This window comes from Cavia porcellus, unplaced genomic scaffold, assembly GCF_034190915.1.
Source record: "Cavia porcellus strain 051 isolate PalLab524CR breed Dunkin Hartley unplaced genomic scaffold, mCavPor4.1 scaffold_14, whole genome shotgun sequence".
Taxonomy (NCBI): domain Eukaryota; kingdom Metazoa; phylum Chordata; class Mammalia; order Rodentia; family Caviidae; genus Cavia; species Cavia porcellus.
Genome location: NW_026947497.1, coordinates 66,905,736 through 66,928,711, shown reverse-complemented (window position 1 = coordinate 66,928,711; position 22,976 = coordinate 66,905,736). Strand labels below are relative to the sequence as shown.

The 22,976-nt window shown below is 44.1% G+C and overlaps 1 protein-coding gene and 1 long non-coding RNA gene across 2 annotated transcripts in view; one reads left to right on the top strand and one right to left on the bottom strand.

The window, feature by feature from the left end:
* Nucleotides 1-9,934: 9,934 nt before the first annotated feature.
* On the bottom strand, nucleotides 9,935-18,330 carry LOC134478757 (uncharacterized). Its single transcript, XR_010051622.1, has 2 exons — nucleotides 17,595-18,330; nucleotides 9,935-10,202 (listed from the first exon to the last, which is right to left on the bottom strand). It is a non-coding gene; the product is annotated as an uncharacterized LOC134478757 (long non-coding RNA).
* A 122-nt stretch (nucleotides 18,331-18,452) lies between these two features.
* CUNH3orf70 (chromosome unknown C3orf70 homolog) overlaps nucleotides 18,453-22,976 on the top strand; it is a 62,612-nt gene continuing 58,088 nt past the window's right edge. Inside the window, exon 1 of the mRNA XM_063261178.1 lies at nucleotides 18,453-18,875. Within this exon, the coding sequence (XP_063117248.1) occupies nucleotides 18,680-18,875 (196 nt within the window). The 5' untranslated portion in view covers nucleotides 18,453-18,679. The remainder of the gene's footprint in view (nucleotides 18,876-22,976) is intronic.

Sequence of the window (22,976 nt, the reverse complement as noted above, 5' to 3'; positions counted from 1 at the left end):
AAAAACAAAACAATGAATGCAATAAAGGACTTCAAAACAAGACAATAGTAAATCCAAAATGGCTACCATAATGTGTCTTGCTATCTTTGAAATAGCTGCTCACGCCACCAGATTTAACATAATCAAACAAAACAAAAGAGAATAAAACCCAGCCCAACAAAACATTGAAAATGATATAGGACTTCAAAACAGGGCAATAGAGACTCAACAATGGCTACAACCCTCTGAAGGCGATCCACCCCCCCACCAGATGCCACACTATGTATCACTGTCCTCTGAACCTATGATCAGACCACTGGCCCCTCTGAACTGATGATCAGACCACTGGCCCTATGCCTGCAAGGTCACTGAAGCACCAAAGCACCACAGGCATCTGATTGCATTTCACCTCCATAGCTATCACTAGAGCCTGTGTTTCTCTGGATCAGTCTGATGCTTATGAGGTGTGTGGGGATTGGTATTTCTTGATTGGCAGCCCAAGAGCCAGAATGGGCTGGGGTCTGGCTGTCCCCACTCTGGCAGTGGCCTGTGCATGGTGCTGGCTCCCAGGCCAAAATAAGAATTCTAAACTATATACATTTGAGACTTACACTGGATCCCCCCACCCCCATCATACTAACCCTAACCTTAACCCTAACCCTAACCCTTTGCCTTTCCTGGGGTACTTTTAGGTCCTACAATGACAGTCAATGTGATGTTTTGGGGATGAGCATGAAAGGTAGGCCAGTAATGTAGGTGCCTGGGGAAGTTGACACAGCCTCCAGGGCAGGCCCATGGGGAAGTGCAAGTGGAACACAGTCCCAGCCTCCGGGGTTGTGGAGGCAGTTGGGAATGGGATGTCACAGAGAGTACTGAGGGGAGATGCAATGCTTCCTTGCTCCCCAGTAAATACCAACATGCATTCAACAAGAACCCCTGTCTTGAGGAGCATGCGCAGTTTCGGCAGGAAACCCACTGACGTCAAAACCAGTCAGAGACAGAGGTTAGACAGAGACAGATGGCACGAACCTTTCCTAGGAGTACTGTGAGCCAGGTGTTATGCCAACAGCATGGATGCTTAAGAGCTACGGTGACATTCACAGGCTGCCACGATGTTTGGGAGAAGAGCTTTTGGTGCAGCTGAATGTGTGGTCAAGAAAGGCTTCCCCAAGTTCTGGAGTCAGAAAAGATAAAGGAGTTCACCAGTGGAAGAAGGGAAACAAGAAAAGTGGTCCAACCACAGTGACTATATCAGGAAATAATACCTTAGAGGTATGAACTACGTGAAAAATGTGTTAGCTGGACTGTGAGTATTAAAGTGGCCTGAAATTTGAGATAAGTAGAGCAAAAAATAAAGAAGCCATAAGATTTAATAAGATGAGATGAAGGGCAACTGACCATTGACTAGAGTGAAGGAGACTGGCATGGGCAGCTGGATTGGTTGGAAATGAGCTAGGTGAGCTGCTTGCTAGCTTATTGGCTGGAAATGAGCTAGGGGGATGGCTTAGCTGGTGGGTGACCAGGGCTCTTCCGCAGTCCAGGCTACAGGAAGCACATAGGACTCTGGCAAGAATGGCAGAACAGAGATGGGGTCTGCCTTTGCTTGATTTCATGGCCTTTGGGCTCATATGGAAGACTGCGACTTCCTTCTATGGCGCCCTTGGAAAGGCTTTTTGTTAAGAGTGCGATTCCAGAGACTTCCGGGAGAACATGGCGGACAGATAGCAGCAGCTACCGAGGCTCTCTGTGAGACCCAGCTTAGAATCCAGGAATGGTGTGGAGTGAGGAATCCTAAGCAAGAGGAGATATACCCTGCTGACCCAAGAACGAACTGAGAGAAACCAACTGGGAATGCAATCCTGGTGCTATAACAGGAAGAGATAAAACCTCAGCATGGAAGCTGGAGCCCGCACCATTGCAAGACGCGATTTGGGTTTCCTGCCACCACTGCTGTGTCTGAATCGGCTCGGCAGAGAGAGAGAGACACGTGAAAGCTTGAGAACGGGAATCAGTGAACCGAGTTGAGAGTGGGACGGGCGGGAGCTGTGCATCGACCTGCGGTAAATGAGGGAAACTGGGACTCTTCCACGGTCTAGGAGACTCCAACAGAGGACACTCTGGGACCAAGCAGACTTGCCGGAACAGGGTGCTGTAGTGATCTCAGTCACATATCCCCCTCTTAAGCAGGATTGGTGAGCAGTGCCTAGCCTACATGATGCTGCTGGCTGAGACCCAGTAGGCTAGCACAACCCAGGTCCCAGTACCTGGAGGTGCACCCTAGCGGTGAAGCCTTTGGTAGGTTGACCTGGTGTGGTGGGAACCACATAGGCTGCCCGGTCCGTAACTCCCTGGTGCGCTGCAGTGGGCGGGAACACCTAGCCGGCGCAATTCAAACAGACTGTGGCCAACAGGGAAGGAAGCTGGGCCTCCTATATACGCTTGTATATAAGGAATAAAGAATATGGGAAGAGGGAACAACAAGAAAGGCTCCTTGGCCCCCAATCCTGAGAAACAGGCAATAGCAGACACCCCACCAATAGACATTAAGTACTACCTTCAGAGCCTCATAGACGAGTTCAGGAATGAAGTTATTAATGATCTGAAGCAAGACATAAGCAGAATAGTTAGAGAAATGCTAAGCACCACCCAAGAAAAAACAGATGGTAGAATGGAAGAACAGAAAAAAAGGGGAGAATTGTTTGATGGAGAAAATAGAGAAAACATAGAATATGTGAAGCAGGTTCAAAGAGACTACCAGGAAACTAAAAACTCTATGGAAAACTGGCATAACAGCTTGAAAGAAACTAAGGTTAGATTATCTGAACTAGAGGGCAGATTTGTAATATGGGAGCATGAAATGAAAAACTTCTTTAAAATAACAAAGAAACAAACAGCAATAATACAAAGACTAGAAGATGATAAGAGGATATATAACTTAAGAATTAAGAACATAAAAGAAGAGGCAGGGACACAAACAAATGAACTACAAAAGCTACTTGCAGAAATAATCCAGGAGAATTTTCCTAATTTAGCAAAAGGTAAAGATACTCAGATGTATGAAGCATACAGGACCCCAGCCACCTACAATCCAAACAGAGCTATACCCAGGCATATAATAATCAAAATTCCAGAAATCCAATATAAGAACAGAATATTAAAAGCCGTCAGAGACAAGAAACAGATCACTTACAAGGGAACACCCATCAGAATTACAGCAGACTTTTCGGCACAAACTATCAAATCACGAAGAGCGTGGGGGGAAATAATTCAAGCTTTGAAAGATAATAACCTCCAGCCAAGATTGATATATCCTGCACAACTATCCCTGGAAATTGATGGAAAAACAAGGTGCTTCCAGGATAAAGAGGAACTAGGGGAATATGCAACCACCAATTCAACTCTACAGAGAATACTGCAGGATATTCTAAAAAAGAAAAATATGAAGATTCCAGAAATAGTGGCAGAGAGGCCACAATGAATAGAGCAGAAAACAAAATGAAGAAGACAAACTGACAACTAATGACAGAAAAAGAGCTCAACAGAAATGAGGCAGAGAAGACTGGATGATAGGAACAGCTATTTTGGAGAAAACAACATCATAATAGGTAGTGCTGATTTAATATCATCTTGTTTTGAAGTCCCATCAAGCTTTTGTTCTTCTGTCTCCATCGGTTTTAACCTGTTGTATCTTATTGGATTTTATTATATGTGATAATATAAACAAAAACTTTTATAGACAAGGAGATTATACAGAAACCATTGTTCACTTTCTGTTAGTTGATTCTAAATACCCTGTAATACTGTCATTCTCTTGAACAGTTTTACATTGTCTTGATATATTTGATGCTACAGTATACGAAGTTATACCCAAAGATTTTAAGGAAAGAGACACTATGGTAACTACTTTTATGTCGAGATTATCTTGTGGTGAAACACTATTTTGCTTAAATGGCTATGTTTTGACCTGCACTGTTTTGTTGTTATGCCCTCTTTTTTTATCTCAATCTCCTTTTTATTATCTACTTTTTCATTTTTATCCTCTTAATTAATGAAAAAATAAATAAAAAATAGCAGGATTATTATAGTAACCCACATTGATTTCCTATTAACTTGATTTGAAACCCTGTATTGCTCTCACCATCTTGTTTTGACTGATTTTCCTCTATTCTGTTATGCTTGATAGAACCAAGTTCGAAAGTATAGGCAACAACTATGAAGACAAAAGATTCATTATGACGCCCATTCTGGTTGACTATTATCTACTTCTGAAGACCTGTAATGTCTCCCATGTTTTGGTTTTGTTGGTTTCGGTCTTTACTGTTTTGTTCAATTTTATTATAACTGATGATATATGTAATTCTATTTGAGATAGCGGGAGGCATTATGGTAACCATTGTCGATCATCTTGTATTATGTTTTTATATTATCTATTATGTCCACCCTTTTGATTTGACCGACTCTGTTCCGTTATGTCACATTTGGTTTTACTCTCTTCCAAAAAAGTAATAAGAACCGTGGGAGTAATAAAACTCAAAATGTGTAATAGTCATTATACAAAAGAGAGGAAAAGAAAGTGCTCTAAATGATATAACTGCATGAATATTTAAGTGTATAAGATAGACAATGATATTACTGGGTTTTGTTGGATCATTGAACAGAACTGTTTGCAGTCTCACTGTTTGAATGTCCACTTTATATGCTTTAATTTTGTAACTTGAACAAATATTTCTAAGATGACAACATGTAGCCCATTAACTAGCGATTTCCTACTGTTTATTTTTTTTCTGAAATTCTGTATAACTTGTACTCTTTTTCTGCTTTTTTTCTTTTTTTTCTCCTTAAATAAAATTAAAAAAAAAAAAAAGAGTGTGATTCCATCCTGAAATTCCATCTATGCCTCCATTGGCCGGCTGGAGCCACCTGTTCCCAAGCTACCCCACTGCAGAGCTCCACAGCTGGTGTTCACCATCCACACCCAATTTTGTTCAGGAGTTGCTTCACTTTGTTTTTAAAGGCTTTGAAAATTCATTTTGTCTGTGATACTATCCTTCATGCTTCTATGATCAGAAACTTGTTTCCTCTCCCCTACTGGGACAGAAATGTTTTTCTGCTAGGTCATTTAACCAGTTTGTTTGTTTATATTTACATGATGTTTATATTTAACACAGTGACTCAGGATCGTAACTGTTTATTATGTTTCTGGTATAGTGCTAAGTGCTTTCCATACATTGTGTTCATTTTTCCTCAAAACTACCCTCCAGATAGGCATTATGGGTCCCATTTTACCAATAAGGAAAAAAAGGAGACTTAAGAATGTTAAGACTTTCCAAAGAAAATCAAATTCCGAGTATTATTCCTAATTACTACTTATGTAAATACTCCCTATACCAGTGTCTAATTATCTCAATAGTGTTTAGCGTCTTTCCTCACCTGCTCAGCTCCTGACTCATCATATTTTAAGCTCCCAGTGTTGAATTCATGTTAAATTTCTTTTTAGTCTTGACTCAATAACTTTATTCTGTTTTCACCTTAATACTCCATTGCTTTTATAATTATCACTTTGTAATATATTTTTAAATTTAATTGTAAAAAAATACAAAAAGGTCAACTAGTAATTTTTTTCTAGTACTGAACTTTGAACTTAGCACCTCCCCAGTCTCTTTTAGTTGAGCTGGGTCACTGAGTTATTGAGTTGTCTGGGCTGGACTCAAACTTGTGAGTCTCCTGCCTCAGCCTTCCAGAGTACTGGGATTAATAGGATTACATGCCCAAATTTTATATCTTTTAAAAATAAATGTCTTTGGTATTCTTGTTATTTTACAAGAAGAATCCAATTTTTTTGTTGGAAATAAAAAATTAACTTTTGTGGGGGGATCTGAAACAAGACCTTGTTACGTAGTCCAGACTGGCCCTGAACTCACAATGTAGCCCATGCTGGCCTGGAACTTATGAAAATCCTCCTGCCTCAGCCTCTTGAGTACTGGGATTACAGGTATGCACCACTGCACCTGGTAAGAAATTAACTTATCAATAACTTAAAATTAACTTACTGTGATTTTAATGAGTAAACCTACATGTTAGTGTTAGTAAAAAGAATTATTGTATTTATTTTTCTAATCAGGTATAACAATTTATTAACAGCCCTGTATAATTTCTCAAATAGTGTTCATTAGAAGTTAAATCAATACCTTTGTGTTTAAACTGTTTTTATTGAAATGTAAACAATGAATGTTTTTATTTCCACTTTATATTGCTACAAATAATGCCATATATGTACACACACACACACACACACACGCATGCAAAAACCTAGTCTACACATGTTCAATATATAATACGTACAAACGACTGAATTTTTTTTTTTTTGTCTTTTTCCTTTTTATCGGTACCAGGGATTGAACTCATGACTGCCTGCTTGCAAGGCAGGTGCTTACGCCGCTGAGCTAAACTCCCAGACCCTAAACAACTGAATTTTTGCAGTTTAGAAATTCTGCATCTGGAATCTTTACTTTTAGTCATTTTTAGTTGAGTCTAGGTCTGCAATCATGTCATCTGCAAAACAGATACTTTGCTTTCTTCCTTTCTAATATTTATAAACAATATTTTCTTATCCTGAATAGTTATTGAAAACAGTTCTAGAATTAGATTCTAGAATGCAAACTGAATTGAAAAAAACAGTGTGTTTCTTCTTTAAGAATAAAAGGGATTCTTTGCTTTCAATTCATACTCTTTCGTGCTTTGACCAGAAGCCCAATATAGTTAATGTCACCTGCTTACTTTCCTCTTTGAAAGGCTATAGATAAAAACAATTTGAAGACAGATCAAATGAAACTAAGGAAAAGAAAGAAAAGCAAGGACATTGGACATGTAGAAGAAAAGGCTTCTACCTTGTTTCCTGGGCATTGTAAAAGTGTTTGATACACCTGAGTCTCTTGAATCAGCTCTAAGTGCCACAGTCTTAGAGCTGATTCAAGAGGGTCCTCACCCCAAGGTGCTAATGTTTTCCCTGGTCCCAGGCCCCCTGCCCCTCCTATCCCTACCCGAGGAGTAATGATATCCTTTATATGAGGCAATTGGTTTGAACAATGCAGACCAAGCTATCTAACTTTCTGGCTGCTATAGTTGTTATCTGAAATATCCCCCAAAAGCTCACATGTTGAAGGCTTGGTCTCAGCTGCGGCACCATGGGAGGTGATGGGACCTTTAAGGGGCGGAGCGTGATTAGAGGAAGTCAGGTCATTGGGCACTAGTCCATTGGTGGTCTAGTCCTTTTATCTTTCTGTGCTTCTTTGTTGGCGTGTGGGAACTGCTTCTTCTGTGACACACGCCCACCATGATATGCTATGGTGTCAAAGGCCTAAAAGCCATTGGACCAGCTGACCTTGAACTGCACCTGTTACCAGAATAAAAACTTTTGTCTTCCTAAAATGAGTATCTCAGGCAGTTTGTAACAGTTCTGGAAACCTGATTGACACACTGTGAATTATTGTAGTACATCCCATGTGACAAAAAACAGTCACTAAATTACCAATAATCACTAAATTACCAACACCTGATTTTAAGGTTTTTAAAACATTACCAAATATCTTATTTAAAATCTCTTTGGATAGTTACCCATATGTAAATAAAAAATATACATATTATAATTTCCCCCATAATATGATTGCTGTGTGAGTTTTTCTTCTTTGTAACCACTTTGTGGTTCTAGAATAAAGTACACAGAATAGTGCATGTATTTTTCTGTCCTCTTGCTAAGATAAAAATCTTAACATGTGTGTTCATAAATAAGATTGGCTTATGATGTGATTTGATTCTTGTTATGGTGTGGACCTTAAATGTCCCCCAAAAGTTCACATATTAAAAGCTTGTTTCTCGGGCTGGGGATTTAGCTCAGCAGCATAAGCGCCTGCCTTGCAAGCAGGCAGTCGTGAGTTTAATCCCTGGTACCGATTGAAAAAAAAAAAAAAAAAAAGAAAGCTTGTTTCTCAGCTGACGGTGCCATTAGGAGCAGGGAAACTATAGGAGTGAGGCCTACCTGAAGGAAGCAAGTCACCAGAGGCTGCTTCTAAGGGTACATTTTGTCTGCTGGCGCTCTCTCCCTCTCTCTCTCCTTCTGGCTGTCCTCCACCATGTTCCTCCCCACTACTGTCAAAAGCCCTGCAGTGAACCAGTCATGGACTGACACCTCAGAATATGTGAGCCAACATACACTTCTCTTTTTCAGTTGTTTTTCTCAGGTATTTGGTCACAACAAAAGCTAACAAATTTCTCCTTCAGATTCTGAAATTAATCATTTTTCCTTCATAAAATAAGTTGGGTGTCTCTATGTACATTCACATACATTTGAAGTTTGCAGAATAGGGTTTTTTGTTTTTTGAAAATTTGGAAATGTTTCATAAGCTCATCCCAAAGGACCAGGCTTTTGTCATGGAAAGAGCTTCTTCTTATCTCCAGTTACTTGATCTGCCATAGTGCTGTATATTTTTTATAAGTAAGTGCCCATCTGCCTATCAACATGTACTTGTCTCTACACAATAATAGTATTCTTTCAAATGCCAAATCCTTGTTTTTATTTCTAAATTTATTAATTTTTTTCTTTCTTCCAGTCTTATAGTCTTTTATAAAAAATTACTTTTTCAGTATACTGTACCAAGCTGGTCTTCTGTCTTCTTCACGCTGGGAATTGAACCTAGGGCCTTGTGCATGATAGGCAAGAGCTTCCCCGCTGGGCTACACCTTTGGCCCATGTATCTTCTAACTCCTTTTTCCTTGACTTACTACTATTTCCCTCACTAAGTATTTTCAGTAGACTTTTAGTTCATACGCCCATTTATTTTTAATTAATAAAGGTGTTCTGAATGATCTTTTCCTTCCACAACTGGTCTGCATGTGGTTCCCCCAGGTGGTAACACAGTGGTTCAGATCCTTGACTCCAGAGTTAGGCTGTGCTACAGTTTGAGTCAGTATGTGCCGTATGTTCAAGGCTTGGTTCCCCGTCTGATTCTGCTGTAAAGTAGGATCTCTTCCTAACCACCTCCACTCTGTATATAAAGAACTGAAGGAATCTTTCCTTTCCTTTTCTTTTTGTTTGCTGGCCTTAGAGAAACAGTCCTCCTCCACCAAGCATGGCTATCAGTTCTGAAACTGTGAGCCAAAAGAATCCTTTCCTTCCTTGAAGCTGATTATCTCAGCTGTTTTGTCAGAGATGGGAAGCTGTCTCATTCAAGCTTTTCGCTTGAGTTTGAATCCCAGCTTCAGGTCTGGCCAGCTCTGCTATCTTGAGTTGCTCAATTTCCTTGTACCTTCAGCTTCTTTATATGCAAAGTAGAGGTGGTTAGAAAGAGATCCTACTTCATAGGGTATTTTTGGGAAAACTGTGTAAGCTGATGTGAGCATTTAAGTTAGCACTTGGCCCAGTGTACGCTTTTAACAAATGTTAGCAATAAGTTGTTTGCCAGGGGTTTTCTTTTTAAATAGAAAGTATAAAACTCCTAGTTCCTTCCAAAGGAATACTCAGAGGGAAGTGGCATTGCTGCTGAGAGTTGGGCTAAAGGAGAAGCTTTGGTCTTGTGGGCTGATCTCTGAGTCAGGGGTGGGGAAGGATCTTTGACCTCAACCTGACTTCTGTGTTTCTAACTAGGAAAAAAAATCACAAAAAAAATTGCCTTCAAGAACTGGTATTTGACCCACTGCCTTCAAGAACTAGTATTTGACCCACTGGCACAAGCAAAAATCCTGTCCTTGTAACCTTTCCCAATCTTAGGCATTCAATTCTACCTCTACACAGTGTGGACTGGCTGTGTGACTGTGTGTTCTTAGACTGCCCCATCTGCCATGCCCTTCTTACAATGTGATATTGCCGTGGGCCCTGTCATCTCCTCTGGTCCCAGGCAGACTTAGTCACTGCCCAAGCTAATAGGATCTAGAAGTCATTCATGCTCCATCACTCCTGAGGTTGGTCATGAGGTTTATATTTTTATTTTTTTAGGAACTTTAATATAACTTCCACTTGGCTTTCTCTCAAGATGGTTACTGCGTTTTGAGAGAATCACAAGGCGGGGCCACACGTCACTGAGCTGGCCAACAGCTGACCACCACGCGAGTGAATTTTCATCAAATGAATCCAGTCCTTGGCCTTTGAGTTTTCCAGCTGACAATCCAGATAATATGGAGCACAGAAGAACCATCTACACAACACTGTCTGCCTTCCCAAGCCACAGAATCTGCAAGAGATAATACATGGTTATTACCTTTGAGCTCTGGAGTGATTTGTAACACAACATCAGGTAACTAACAGTAACATCCTTTACATTTCCTAAAGGGTGTGAACCTATGTGCTCCTTACTTGTCTTCCTGTATCATTTCAAGGTAGATTAGACCTCCCTAATTTTCCATTTTTTCTCTAAAATATGAAATATTCCAAAGCCCACCGTGCAGTCCCAGCCATAATTCCTCTTGGTTTAGGGTTCAGGAAACAGTGAGATTCTGGAGTTAGGGAGCCTCACTTATTTTGTCACTGAAGAGCTCTGCTTTGGGACAGGGTGCCTGGGCCATCTTCATGAAATGGTAAGGGTCTCACAGTCCATCATATTTACTGTGCTTGGCTTCTTTAGAGCCCAATTGGGCAAGGGAGAGGGCATACAGAGTTAGGACACGGCTGGATCCTTGCCTGTAACATTGTGCCACAAAACATCACACTAGTACCCAGCAATGTGTAGGGACTGAAAGGAAGTACTTAAGATTAAAAATGCATGAAAGCATAAGCAGTTCCTTTCCACACCTCTAGGGTAGGACAGCAGTGACCCTTTTCCTTCTATTTTCTTCTCCCCAAGGAGTGAAGAATGAAGGACTAGTTGGATAACCTTCAGCAAGCAACCCCTCATCACCCTTCTGTGACCTCATTTTCCTAAATGATAAAAGGGGTTTTGACTTAACCAGTTTTGTCAGTTAGGGAACCCACAGACCTCTCAGTCACTTTCAAAGCTATTTACACCTTCAGCTTCCAAACAAGGACAAATGCATCTGGGTGCCCAGGGGTGGGGAGGGGGGTGGGAGGGGGGCAGCCAGTGCTCAGCTGAGCCTCCCAGAAATCACAACAGCTGTCGCTGGGGCTGAGTTCTCTGTAGGAAGTGGACCGTGAAAGCCTCCTGACAGCAGCTCCCTGGGGGAGTGAGGGATTAGGAGAAGGCCCAGGTGAACTAGCTCTGCTCTGGACTAGAGTCAAAAAGGAGTCCCCCAGTTCCGACAGCGTTACACCCAGGCCAAGAGGGAATAAGCAGCAGAGAGAGAAGCCTTATGTTTGTCCCTGAGACTAAGTTAAGCAAGGGTTCATTTTCCAGATATGCAGCTGTCTAGAGAACCCAGTGCAGCCATCATGGACGTGACCCTGGTGCTATGTTCATGATTCTTTGTGCTAATACATTGGGAGATGAATAAATGGAAAGGGACTCCTGGAAGAAGCTCTGACTCTGTATTTGTTGCGTGTCATATTCTGGCAACTCATTTAATACTAACTTTTAATGGGGCTGGGGGTGTAGCCCAGCGGCACAAGAGCCTGCCTGACAAGCATGAGGTTGTGAGTTGGATCCCTGGTACTCACCCTCTACCCCCACAAATACTAACTTTTAAAATAACGGCATCACACTTCTGATCTGCCCTGAGGACTCCCAGCTTTCAGACTCTAGTGGACACACATTCACGCCCATATTATACAGGCAGGAATGTTATGGTGTCGCCTGTGCCCCCCTCCAGCATGGTTTCTGGTGGCTCTAGCATCATGTGACTTCCTGCCCTCCTATGCAAGTGGCTGCTGAGGTGGTATCTGACACAAACCTTCATTTTTTATGAATTGAACTGGGAGGAAAGAAGAGAAGGTTGCTCATATCATGAGTGAAAGTAGGAAAGGGGAGCTAGGGTTTTAAGAGGTCACGTCAGGAAGAAGCACATACAATGAGTAAGGAGGAAACAACGACGTCCCTCCCACCAACCACAGAAAAGACAAAATAAGAGAAAATAAAGGTATTGGTGATACGAGGCATCTAACCATTGGTTGTAGGCCACTGGGCCTCTCCATAGGGTGGCAGTCAAAAGGGGGTAGAGGAGAGGAAGACGTGGCCAGCCATGGGGGAGGGTACACATCCTGTGGTTACCAAAAGGTGGTGACCACTGGGGATCCCCAAGAGACTGCCGACCGCAGCTTCCCACCTGGTGGAGCAGTCAGTGGCTTTGCTCTGGTGTTGTGCAGACAACAAACAAATGTGATTCTAGCATTGCTCACCAGCACACACCAGCCTCCCCCGAGCTGCTGGACTTTATAGACCTGAATTTGTTTCTGGGAAGCATCTTCACTGTACAAAGGGCTCCGGCTGAAAAAGGTACCAAAACTTCTTGGTCTAGCGAACTAGATCTAAACTCTGTACGGCTTTTCATAATCTTTGCGTGACACCTGCTTACCAAGTCCACTTCCTGTTAACCCCTTCCCAGCCTGGTTGCAGGGCCAGAGCTAACTCATCTTTGCCAGGAAATGGGTTTGAATGGCTCCAGGCAGCTAGCTATGTGAGTCCTTCCTTCTCCTACTGAGCTTGAGTTTAAACTCCTTCAATCCAAACAATTACCTTTTACACTCGTAGAATGGATTTATGTTTCCCTCGAAAATTGTCTCCAGCATCTTGTCCCGGCCTGACACAAGAGGGACATTTAAAGGCACTGGTGGAGATGGAAAATGCACCAGGCATTCTAAGCTGAATTCTGCATGGGTGCTCAAAGGCTGGACAGAGCACTGACCAGAGTCTGCTATACCGCAGCTGCCTCATTCGTTACCCATGAATCAGCCATTGTATTCCAGACTGTTCTTCCCTGGCACTGTAGCCTCTAGCCGTTTACTGAAATGAGCTAATTAAAGCTGAATTATTTTAACTGCCTATCATGAAGAACCAAGATATTTTATAAAAAATGAAAATGCAAGAATGAGTGTATCTCACCATTAAAAAGAGCCAGCATGTTCTTAAATCCAGATTATGAGAGGTTCACTGCTCTCAGAAATAGGTTGGGCTGTCAGAGCGTAAAGAAGCAGGCTGTGTTGTGTGGAGCACAAAATCGACCCACATCCTGGCCGGTTAGCGTCCTCTTGCATCAAGAGAAGCATAGTGGTTATTGGTTCAGATGACCGTAAACACCAAAGGGATTGATGCCTCGGAGACCAGATTTTTTGTCAGGTTAATGACAACTTTGCTGCCCTCCTAATGTTCAAAAGCCTTCCCAGACTCTTGTTTTCCCACTATTTTCAATGATAGAGCTAGATTTCAAGTTGATATAGTGAATTGGTACAAAACTGCAATATCCTCGTCATAGAGCAGCTGAAGAATAGAATGGCAAATTTAAAATATTGTATGGAGGTGGTCCACCCCTTTCTCTATATAAGAAATGCAGCTGGGGCTGGCTCAGGGCCCATATGGGTTTCTCTTTTGCCTTTATGGTGGTTACAATGGCGTCTATTTTGGGAAAGCTGCCCTTCTTGGTGCAGAATCAAAAAGTTAGGAAAAGACTGTGACTAAAAGGAAAAGACTGTTATAGTTCCACCATCCTGGCCATGTGCAAAATACCTCTTTGAATATGGAGTCGTTCCAGCCTGGGTTCCCCACAGAGGTTAGACATTTAGTAAGATTTCAGCCATTTTTAAAAGAAAGGCTTCTAAGGAATCTATTCATTCTGAGGATCTGAGACTGGAAAAGCTGATGTTTTATCCTTCCATACAATTTAAGAACTTTGTGTCATAAATATTTTGGCGTGTTCACTCATCAGTGCTTGTTGAGTGTTCCCGAGGCACCCAGCCAATGCCAGCCACTGGGAATACACATCACTGCCTCATTACTTGAGGGACCAACTTGTAGACTAGGCAGGTCCTTAAAAATGCAGGAGAGACTAACGTAGCAAAAGGTTCTAGGTTGTGTTTGAGCTAGAACTTAATGCAGACTAGAATTCCCCATCAGCATTAGGGACTGGGTAATTCAGGACAAAGAGAACAGAATGAAGGAGGCATAGAAGCCCGCAGAAAATGACAGTTCACATCCAGAAACAATCCAGGGAGATGACTGATTTGAGGGCACACAGAACTATAAGTGTAGCCAGGGAAGTCAGACGTATTCTTCCTCCAAAGGAGTTTCATTTTGTACAATTAGCAATAGGAAAACATCAAAGGATTTTAAGCCTAGGTGTGACATGATGGGATTTATGTCATATAGACACTGCTTCCCAGCACCCCCAAGCACAGACTGGAGACTTTAAAGTTGGGATAAAGACAATCTGTGCACGTGGAGGGTATTTGGAGCTGCTAGGAAGAGGGGAACTAATATTTATTGTGCATCAGAAACATGACAGCTCTTCACATACATTATCATATTGAATGAGCACGGCAACCACGCGAGGTAGGAATTATCATTCTCACTTAAGAAATGGGGCTCAATAACTTGCCCAAGATTTCTCAGCGAAGTGGCAGTGGAGCTGAATTTTGATCGACTGTGTCAGTGCCAGACCTGCTGTGCTTTCCTCCACCCTGGAGTGAAAGATGAGTCTGAATTATGCCAGCAGCCGTGCTGGAGAGGCCTTCTCCCTCCTCAAAGAAGCCTTCGAAGTTAGTTGTGCCTTATTTGGAAGCTGCTCCATCTACTTCATCACCCTAATTGCTTTAATGTGACTAATTGACCAATTACTAGCAGGTTATTTATAACTGTGGTGGAATTAGTTGCTTGGTTCAACTGAGCAACGAAAAACTAACTGATTTGCAAGAACTCAGTTTATCAAAGTATTTGGAAAAGTGCATGTGTCTAGTGATAGTAATAACAGATAAATATAGCAGAGCATAGGTCAGCATATTGGGCTATTCACAAGGGACAATGGTACTGAAAGAATTCTAACCCTAGCTCTATAACCAGCTGGACAACGCATAGCTGTGAGCGCTAAGATGTTCTAGAGAAACTTCTGTGGTTTATGTTGTTGACAGAGAACCAGCATCTCTAAAAGTATGAGGATCTGCCAGCAAAAGGCAGAGATTAGAACAGCTGGCATTGTTCTGATGCCAAGAGATTTTTTCCTTCCAAGCCTGGTGCTCTGGGATGTTGAACAAGTCTCACAGCCTCTTGAGGCCTCAGTTGCTTCTTTTTAAGTTAGGGAATTGGTGGAGGTATCAGTTAGCTTTTGCTACATAAGACACAACTACTGAAATGCAGTAGTTTAAAACAGTGACCATTTTGTGTTGCTTGTTCTTCTGCATTTCTTTGTTGTGGTTATTTGGGGCCGGCTCACTAGATCTCTTCTGGACTCCCATGTGCTTCTGTGATTAGCTGGTAGGTCTAGCTTTTGACAGATCATTGACTGAGGACTGGCTATTCATCAATAGGGTACCTTCATTTTCCCTGAGAGTCACTTCATTCTCTAGTAGGCTTGCTCAAGCTTACGGATAGTGGATCTCAAGGTTCCCAGGGCAGAAAGAAAGGGCAAACCCTTTCTTTGCTGGTGAGCACCACCTTTGCTAGTCTCCCACCAGCTAGTGCATGGTGCAACAGGCAGCATCTAAAAGGGCCCCTGGTGACTCCTGCCTTCTGTTATTTCTGCCCTTGGATAACCTGCACCCTTGTGCAGGGCTGGGCTTAGTAGTCTATCTCCAACAACAGAAGATGGCATAAGTGATGTGAAATCTCTACCTACATTAGGTTATAAACCATTTTGATACACTTTTCCTGCAGTGTTGGGTGCCGAACTTGGCCCCAGGCATACTAAGTAAGCATTCTACTGCTGGGACACATCCCCATGCCTGGTTTCTCTGAAAGACAAGCTTGCTTGGAGAAAGCCAGCCACCATCTGTGACCTGTCCTGTGGGGATGCCCCCGGGGAATTTCAGCAGAGTGAGGAACTGAAACCTGAACCCAAACCTTTCCTAAAAATCTCAATCTGAAGCCAGGCATGGGGGCGCATTCCTGTAATACTCAGGAGGCTGAGGCAGGAGGATTGTTGCAAGTTGGAGACCAGCCAGGGCTACAAAGCGAGCTCAAGGCCAGCCTTAACTGTGTAGTGCTACTGAAGCAGACAACTTGACTAGCACATTGACACATTAAACATAACCACCACATTGGTATTGTGTATTATGGCTTTTTAAAAGTTCCTTTAGAGATACACTCTGAAATATTTCTCAGTGGAATTATATTGTTTGGAATTTACTTCAAAATAACCCAGTAGCAGGGTGGGAGTTGAGTGGGTAGTGCTATGGACAAAATGAGATTTTCTAAACAAATTAACAATTATTGAATCCAGGTAATAAGTATGAAGGTTGGCTACATATTTCTCTCTACTTTTAAATAGGTTGGGATTCCATAATAGATCTTGAGCAGGTCTATCCTGACAACACATCTGTATATACAAGAGGTCACTGTGTTTACATCCTCCTGCTCCATGCAGGAGAGTAGAAGTTATTTAGGGTAAAGGGTGAAATGATTTCAAGGAACAGAAAAAGTAAAGACTCCTTAGCATCCAATCATGAGACTAATGTAAATCATATGACTTAGTTTGCCTCTTGGCTAAAATGCTGTATTACATTTTTCTCTTGCTCATTTCTCACTAGCTGCAATAGTGTGTTTCATATTTAGTGGAATCTTATAACATGGTTGACCGTGGAATAAAAGCCAATAGCAGTGTGCTGTTGGAAGTCTTCCTGGAGGGATTCTTTTATTAGGTCTTCTAGGATATGGACAGTCGTACAGGCAGTTGATAGGTTGGAAAAGAAAAATAGGGGAGAACAGATGGAATTCGCCCTTTGTTTAAGAAATTCTTGATTGGCTTTATGCAGGAATAACAATGTGCATGCCTTTGATTTTTCTCTTGCTTATGTTAATCTAAGGTGGGATGGAATATAAATTTAACAATGTGGATTTTATGAGTCAACGATGAATTTTAGGATTTAGGGAGGGTGGCACCTGGGAGGAAAGTGAAGAGATGACTCCTCATGTTTACAACTGTTTCAGTGTTAGGTTAATGAGGACCAGCTAGTGACTTAGACATTTCTTGAAAATACCTTTGCCACCAAATTGAATCTCTTCCCAGCCCCTAATAAATAACGATTTCACTAGAGTCAGATATATGCAAATTACACTTCCCTTCTCAAACCAAGGTTAAATAAAAGGGAAAATGAAGAAAAGATTGCTTAAGGCAGCAAGAATTTTTAAGGCTTGAGGATCATTTTGGTTCTTGTAAACCAGGATCAATGTTCTGTTTGCACAAAGCAGAAAAAGAATAAAGCAACGAAAAAAAAGGGACCTGAGCGTACACATGTTCCAGCACAGAATTTGGGTTGAAGGCTTTGTTGTTCCCTGAACCTCGGTAATTATAGGCCTTTTCCTGTGCTCTGGAAAGGCTTTGGCTAACAAGAAAAGGGTGTCCCCTTGTTGTGTGTTCCAGGCTGGGTTCTGGCCCAGCTGCAGGGAAACAGCAATTCCCAGCAGTGCTCTCTGGAAGCAGATGCTTTGTTTTCTCCTCACTGAATCCAGCCTGAGGTCGGAACCCAGCTGGCATGGAAAATCTATTTGGCGAAACTGGTGGCCAGGAGGGAAGAAAGCAATCAATCCTACCGGGTGGGTGAGCTGCAGCCAGCCATCCTGGGCCCAGTCACACCCGCCGGCGTGGCGGGTAATACGGCGAAAACAGCCTCGAGTCTTCTCTGAGCGCCAACGCGTGGACCAAACTCGATCTCTCTTCACCAGGCAGTCTCACCACGCCACGTCACACACGACCGTACACATGCCATGGGATGCCACCCACGTGCCATTTATGCCCAGTGCACCGAGACTGTGCACACGCTGCAACCACACACACACACACACACACAGACACACACGTCATATGTATCACATGCAGTGTGTGTACACACTTCGTCGAACACTAAATGTGTTATGCACCCCCCCAAACACACTCCGCTACACAGACCACGCAACCGCACACGGCTCCCAGCCCCCACACTGGCTGGGGGGCGCTGAGCTTCCGCGTGGCCTCTGCCCAGTCCCCCAGGAGAACAGCCCCCGGGGCCTCTGCCCCACGAGTGTTCAGAGAGGTACGCGTGTGACACCGTCGCTCAGAGACGCGCTCGGAGCGGCCCACGGGGAAGGCGGCGCGCGTGTGCGCGAGGTGCACAGCCCTCTCTCCCCGGGCGCACACGCGTGGGTCACTTGTCCAGACACCCCTCCCTCGCAGGGACGCGTGTGTGTGAGGGGGACATGTGCGTGTGAGGCCGGACAGAGCGGCCTCCCGCCGGGGTCGGACCGGCAGCCACCCGGGAGCTGGAGGTAGGCGCTGTGGCGCTAGGCGCTAAGCCCGCGCTCCCCCGCAGGACGCGCGTGAGCAGCCAGGCTCTCCCGGGGCCGGAGGGCGGCGCGGGTGCGCGTGCGCGTGCGCAGTGGCCGGAGGGCGGGGCGCAGGGAGGCGGGGAGGCCCCGCCCCTCGCAGCGCCCGCCGGGGCGGCTCCAGGGCAGCCCGGGACGCTGCGCTCCGTCCGCTCCCGCCGTTGCCGCCGCTGCCGCCGCTGCCTCGCGCGCTGGCATTCACTCCGTCCCGCGCCGCGCCCTCCCTGGTCTGCAGCCGCTCGGCGCTGCCGCCCGAACGCCGCGTCCCCGGCCCCGACCTCGACCCCGGCCGTAGCCCCGGCGCGCCAGGAGCGGACATGAGTGCGGCCGCGGCGCCGGCGCCCGAGCGGGGCTGGAAGAGCGAGAAAGTGGACGAGGCGCAGGCCCTGGCGCGGAGCTGCGCCGCCCGCAGACCCGACTTCCAGCCGTGCGACGGGCTGTCCATCTGTGCCACGCACAGCCATGGCAAGTGCTTCAAGCTGCACTGGTGCTGTCACCTAGGATGGTGCCACTGTAAGTGCGGCGGCGACCCCTGCCGTCCCGGGCTGCGCGCTCGCCTGGGCCGCGGCGCCGAGGCTCGGGCTGCGGACGGAGATCGCGGGGGGCGGGTGGGGGCGCGTGGGGTCCCTGCCGCAGCGGGGCCCGGCTCGGGAGTCCAGTCTCTTTTTCTGCGGTGCCCGAAACGGGCAGGCGGCTGGGGAGTTGAGAGGTGGGAGCCCGGGCGGTGTGTGTGTGGAGTGCTCCTTTCAGGGCCGGGGGTTCCGTGGCGGGGAGGGGGGGGGCTCTTTTTCTCCCTCACTTTTGTCTTTCTGACCGCGTGGAAGAGAAACAGCCCTTGGAAAGCGAGCTGTGTCCCATTTGTTGTATTGTAAAACCAAGACAGCGCTGAAGTGTGGGGGTTTGTTCCACGAAGTTAAAAGGAACAGTTTTGGAGGGTAAACTCCTCCAGTACCCAGTGGCAGCGTTGATGTAGTCAGGCAGGGAAGGTAAGCTTAAATGATCTTAATGTGGCCAAAACTAAATGGCCTGGAACCTTTCTATCTATTCTGCTTGTGATTTTTAAACAGATTAGATTTAAGTAGCCATTTAATCAGAGTGCCACAATTTGATTAGTGCCTGGTATCTGGTCCTCTCTATCTGATGAAACGTTTCTCTTTAGAAATAGATTGGGAAGTTCGTTTACGAATAATCTGAAGATCGAAGGTTTGGGAATGCTTATTGAAGGACACAGATTTTCCAAGTGATCCTAAGTTAAATTTATTTTGTCTTTGTTAGGAGAAAATGGCTCACAACCAGAAATGCAGTGTATGAGAAATTCTTATTTACGCTAATTGAATACCGTTGAGTGTTTTCAGCTGTGTTCGTGAATGAACGGGTAGAGGAGCCTTGCATTTTCTTTTCCAATCGGAGGCACATGGAGCAGTGCTAATGTGTTTGTGTGGCATCTGTGATTGGGTCAGTTTCTTCCTATTCCTCATTTGTGTTGTGCTCAGACCTCTTCCCAATTAGAAAGTGGCGCTTGGGTGGTAGCAGGTTCCGGGTTGGAAATACCCCCCTGTAGGTAGCTGGGGTTGCAGAAATACCCAAATAAGATGAATCCAGTGAAAGACCACTTCGTGTGTGGAGCGGGAAGAGGGTCACCTGTGGTCCAGCTTAATGCCTGTCTTATGTTAGCGGTGGCCCGTCTTCCTACACCATTATTGACAGGAACCTTGCAGGCTTCTCAGAGGCAGACAGCTTTTCCTCCCTTCGCCTCGACTGTTAAAATGTTCTTCCTTATAAGGAACTGAAATCTGTTACTTTCCAGCTTCTTTCCACAAGTCCTGTTTGTATCTTCTGAGATACTATAAAACAAAAAAAATTTTTTTAAAATCATGGCTGTTACAACTCTTCACATTTGAGTATCTAAATATACACAGGGATTTCTTGCAGATGTTGACTGTCTTGTCCTTATATTTCTGGGCATTCTCATAATCAAGAAGCCTTTCCTGACATAGGCTTCAATTTTGAGCTCATTGAATGACTAAAGGAAGGTAGCCATTATTTTCTTCTGAGCTATTGTTTTGCAAATCTACAAGTCTCCACCCCCTTTGCCCTTCTTTAGTGTTAATAGTGTCTGGACTCTTCAGCATCCTGGTTGTTCTGCTCTGAACATTTGCCCATGACCCCTAGAAAGGTTGGTGGTATCTCATCTGTGGTCTGGTTTGCTTAGAGTGGGACATGGTTACCAACCCTTGTTTTTGAGGTGCTGCTCCTGCTTCTGCTAGGGTCACATGAGTCCTTCGGAGCCTCACCTCTCATCACACTGAGCTCTGCTGTCACACTGAAATAAACTAGCTGTCACCATAAAGACATTAAACTTGGGTTTTAAAAATACACGTGGCAATTAAGCCACTACTTGCCCGTCTCAAAGTTATAGATACATTTTTGGACACAGGTACTGATTCCTTAGCTATTATAGGAGAATGAACCCATTTTTCTGACTCTTTGTGGTTTTTAAATCCTGGCCGTTTTATGCTATAGGTTAGTTATTCTTCCTCAGTGCTTGTCATGCACATATTGGATGCGAACAGGAATATAGTAACCTTCTGCATCTTCTTGCAAGTTATTAATAAAATAGTTTAGTGGAAGGCAGCAGAGACTTGCTGGTAGACCTTCCTGTCTCGTGGATGGCAGTTCATTAATGAGTACTTGCTAGTTAAGGCTGTGGGCATCCTCTTAAGTACATCTTACATTTCTCTGTCCTTGATGGGCATAATAAAGACCTGGCCAAATGCCTTGTTGCAGTCCTAGCAACACAGGATTTTTATTGTTTCTTTGGGACTCATGGTCTGTGTACATACACTTTTAAGAGGACATTAAGGTGGTATCACTCTGGTTGGCTCTGTAAGTGTATACCATTTTCTAAGTGGTCCTAAGGTAAGAAGGTAGAGAAGAAAAATATGGAACGTATAGTATTGCAGACGCCAAGGAAGATGGCAAGGTTGAGCCCAGCCTGGGTGACTTAGACCCTGTGAAGCTTTGTTTTTAAGGACTAAGGATATATGCAGCTCAATGTGAAGGGCCTGAGTTCAGTTCTCAGTACTACCAGAGAGAAGTGTGGGGTGTAAAGATAGAGTACCAGAAGCTAAGAAATAGGAACACAGAGAAGATTGTTAGTGTTTATTTAGTGATTACTTTGTGTCACAGTAAGCTTATTGTGCCAACACTTACTGGCCAATTCTGTTGTTATGTCTGTTTCAGAGTAGAGGAGAAAGGCCTGGAGAGAAGTTCAGTAATCTTCCCATGGGCACTTAGCTAGTAAGGAATAGAGCAGGGGTTTGGGTCTAGGTGTGCCTGATTCTAGGAGGTGGACTGGGACCCATCGCTACTGCTACAGAGCAATTTAAGCCTCATGAGCAGAACCAGCAGAACTCAATTCCATTAAAGGCAATGAAGGGGAAAACACTCAAGAAGTGGACAGGTTGTATCAGTTGCACTAGTGAAATACAGAAGAGGGAAAAGTGTAAAGAGGTCAGTAGATGTGATAGAGAATAATATCCAAGTGAAGATTAAGAACAAGAAGGTGATAATGGGGTGCCGGGTCAGAACTCAGTTCTGGCTTAAGAAAAATCCCCATAATAGAGCTCAGCTTTCTGCAGAAGACATCGTAAAAGATGTCTGTTTCTTTCAGCTTTAAGGCAGGAAGAGTGGGACCTGAGTTGTCTAATAGGTGATATTAGCATATCTAAAGAAAGACTGTCACTGCGGAGGGTGGATAGGCACACGGAAATCTGGAAAAATGAGAACTGGAGAGGAGGAATCTGGGTGTTTTTCAGTCTTCTTCAGAGAAGGTGATGTGCTTCCTAGAGGGTGGAGGCTGGTCCTTCTGCCTGGGCTGTTCCAGCATGTATTGGTTATAATTTAGCTTCCTATTTATAGATTTCCTGTATGGAAAGAAAGAGCTGTTAGTCAGTTCAGTTGTCAGGACCTAAGGACACATATGAAACTTTCTATTGGTAAGTTAGCATTGTAGTTTTCATGTTATTCTATTTGTTCTTTTCCTGCATCTCCCTAGCTCTAGGGAAACTCACATGATCAAGTTTTGACCTCCCCAGGGAAATGCTGGCTGGTCTTCCCAAAGGACATCCCAATTGTATCTGTCACAGAAGCTGCAGAATGTATTCCAGAAGGTTGACAGTGAAACCTATCACCCTCCCCAAAGAAGTGGGTGGTTGATTAGATGCATTTATGCTTTTTCCTTGAGAATCAAGGTTTTAACCATGTCTCAGTTGAAGAAAAGGGATACAGGTTTTCAGAGGAGAGATGGAGAATCAGGTTCTGAGTGAGTTTCTTCAAACTCACTCAGCTTCAGAGTAGGGCAAGCTGAAAGGTGTCTGTCTTTCTATCCACTCTGTGCTTCTCCCGAGGCTATGTCAACCTCAGTACAGATCACACCCCGATCCTTGTATGCAGGAGGCTGTGGTCCTTTCATATGTTAGTGGATTGAAACCTCCCCACAGCCTTGTGGAGTGAATCCCCATCTCCCTCTTCACTGGGGAACTTGCCCCCAGGGGCGCATGTAGTACCCAGGGCTGCTGCCCATTGGGAGATTCCACTCAAGTTACCATGAGG